Genomic DNA, 2,030 nt, shown 5'->3' with positions numbered 1-2,030 from the left:
AAAAAAGAATCTCAAGTCTGACTGAGGAAGAGAAGAAGGACGGGTCTAGAGAGGAGGAAAAGTCCCCAACACTACATAGCGAATGTGTGCAGCCACACCGTGGCTAGAACAGGGTCCTCCAGGGATGAGTGCTGGACTCTGGCAAGACAGAATTGCTTGTGTACTCATATGCACAGGTGCACACACAGACACACTGCACAAGAGTGCCCATATGCACATAAGGACACAACCCCACACCCCGACATACTGGACCCCATATAAAGCACAGGTGGAACTTTCCACAGATGGCTAGAGAGGCCACACCCACCCTGAGCATCTCCATAGAGAGCGACCACCAGCACCTCTCCCTACCTGCCACTCCCAGAACCCACCTCAATCCCACTTACCCGAAGTACACTGACAAAGGCATCAAACTGGGCTTCCGGGGGGGCCCCTTGCTCTGGCAAGGGGAGACGGTGGTATCTGCCGGGACAAGAAGGCAGCCCATGAGCCGGTCAACAACCCTGAGTATCAGCTCGAGGCTTCATTCCCAAGCACAGGCCTGATGTGTAGGTGGGGAAACTGAGGTAGCAGCTGGAGAGCCAGCCCAGAGAGGACATGAGCTCCGGGTACCTGTAGGTGGGCTGCAGGAAGAGCGGCCGCTTAAACACCTCCTCGGTCACGCGCACACCATCCTCACCTCGGATGGCCACGGTGTGCGGCTCCCCGCGCAGGTCCTCTGTGTTGTGGTACACGTGGTACACGTTCTCTCTCAGTTGCGCGAAGTCATGGATCTAGAGGGAGATGCAGGGGTTAGAGACACACGACCTGAGCTTCCTAGGCCTCCCTTATTGTCCCAAACCAGTTCTGGTGACCGGGCCATACAGACACTATACATAGTGAGAGGGAACCACAAGGTCTAAGGTTGTCTGCCCTGCCTACGGGCATCAGACCTGCGTGGGCCAGCCATGGAGGTCAGCCAGAGGGCTCTGCCCAGTGATCAGTGGAAATGCACTAAGGCCCCTGGATGCCAGGGCAGGGTGAGGCTCGTCCAGCTGAAGCAGAAGTGAGAGAAGTAGAGAGAGGCTGGTCCCCAGCAAGACCTAGACCTTCCCTCATGCACCTGTTGTCTGAAGCACTGTGACCCCGAATTTCATTCACACATTTCTGTGGGGAGTCGCTGTCTCAGAGCCCCACCAAGCCTCTATGTCGTGCAAGACAAGAGGAAACCCCAGAATCTCAGAAGTAGGCCAAGCACACTTGACTCCTCAGGGCCCCGCTTGACAAGTGAGTAGCCAAATTTCAGCCGTGGGTCTCTGTAATGGTTTGTAATGGCTCGGCCCAGGGAGGGGCACTATTAGAAGGTGTGGCCGTGTTGGAGTAGGTGTGTCACTGTGGGCATGGGCTTTAAGACCCTCATCCTAGCTGCCTGGAAGCCAGTCTTCTCCTAGCAGCCTTCAGATGAAGATGTAGAACTCTCAGCTCCTCCTGCACCATGCCTGCCTGGATGCTGCAATGTTCCCACCTTGATGATAATAGACTGAACCTCTGAACCCGTAAACCAGCCCCAATTAAATGTCCTTTGTAAGACTTGTATAGGGCCTGTCAGTGGTGGCACATGCCTTTAATCCCAACACTTGGGAGGCAGAGGCAGGCGGCTTTCTGAGCTTGAGGCTAGCCTGGTCTACAGAGTGAGTTCCAGGACAGTGAAGGCTACACAGAGAAACCCTGTCTCGGAAAAAAAAAAATAAGACTTGCATAGGTGCTGGGGAGATGGCTCAGTGGTTAAGAGCAATAATTGCTCTTCCAGAGGTCCTGAGTTCAATTCCCAACAACCACACGGTGGCTCACAACCATCCGTAATGAGATCTGACACCTTCTTCTGGGGTGTCTGAAGACAGCTGCAGTATACTCACATCTCACACATAATAAATAAATACATATTAAAAAAAAAAAAAGACTTGCATTGGGGTTCAAGAGCATTGACTGCTCTTCCAGAGGTCCTGAGTTCAATGCCCAGCAACCACATGGTGGCTCACAACCATCTGTAA

At 53.3% G+C, this 2,030-nt stretch overlaps 1 protein-coding gene across 4 annotated transcripts in view; it reads right to left on the bottom strand.

Moving 5' to 3' along the window:
- The window catches only part of Pald1 (phosphatase domain containing paladin 1), a 67,332-nt gene that overhangs the window by 30,371 nt on the left and 34,931 nt on the right, over positions 1 to 2,030 (bottom strand). For all 4 annotated transcript variants that reach the window (XM_031347631.1, XM_031347632.1, XM_031347633.1 and 1 more), the window contains exons 6-7: positions 613 to 773; positions 387 to 462 (exon numbers count right to left, since the gene is read on the bottom strand). In XM_031347631.1, coding sequence (XP_031203491.1) covers positions 387 to 462; positions 613 to 773 — 237 coding nt within the window. The remainder of the gene's footprint in view (positions 1 to 386; positions 463 to 612; positions 774 to 2,030) is intronic.

This window comes from Mastomys coucha, unplaced genomic scaffold (assembly GCF_008632895.1).
Source record: "Mastomys coucha isolate ucsf_1 unplaced genomic scaffold, UCSF_Mcou_1 pScaffold3, whole genome shotgun sequence".
NCBI lineage: Eukaryota > Metazoa > Chordata > Mammalia > Rodentia > Muridae > Mastomys > Mastomys coucha.
Note: the sequence above shows the minus strand (reverse complement) of the source record. Positions and strands in the feature narration are given on the sequence as shown.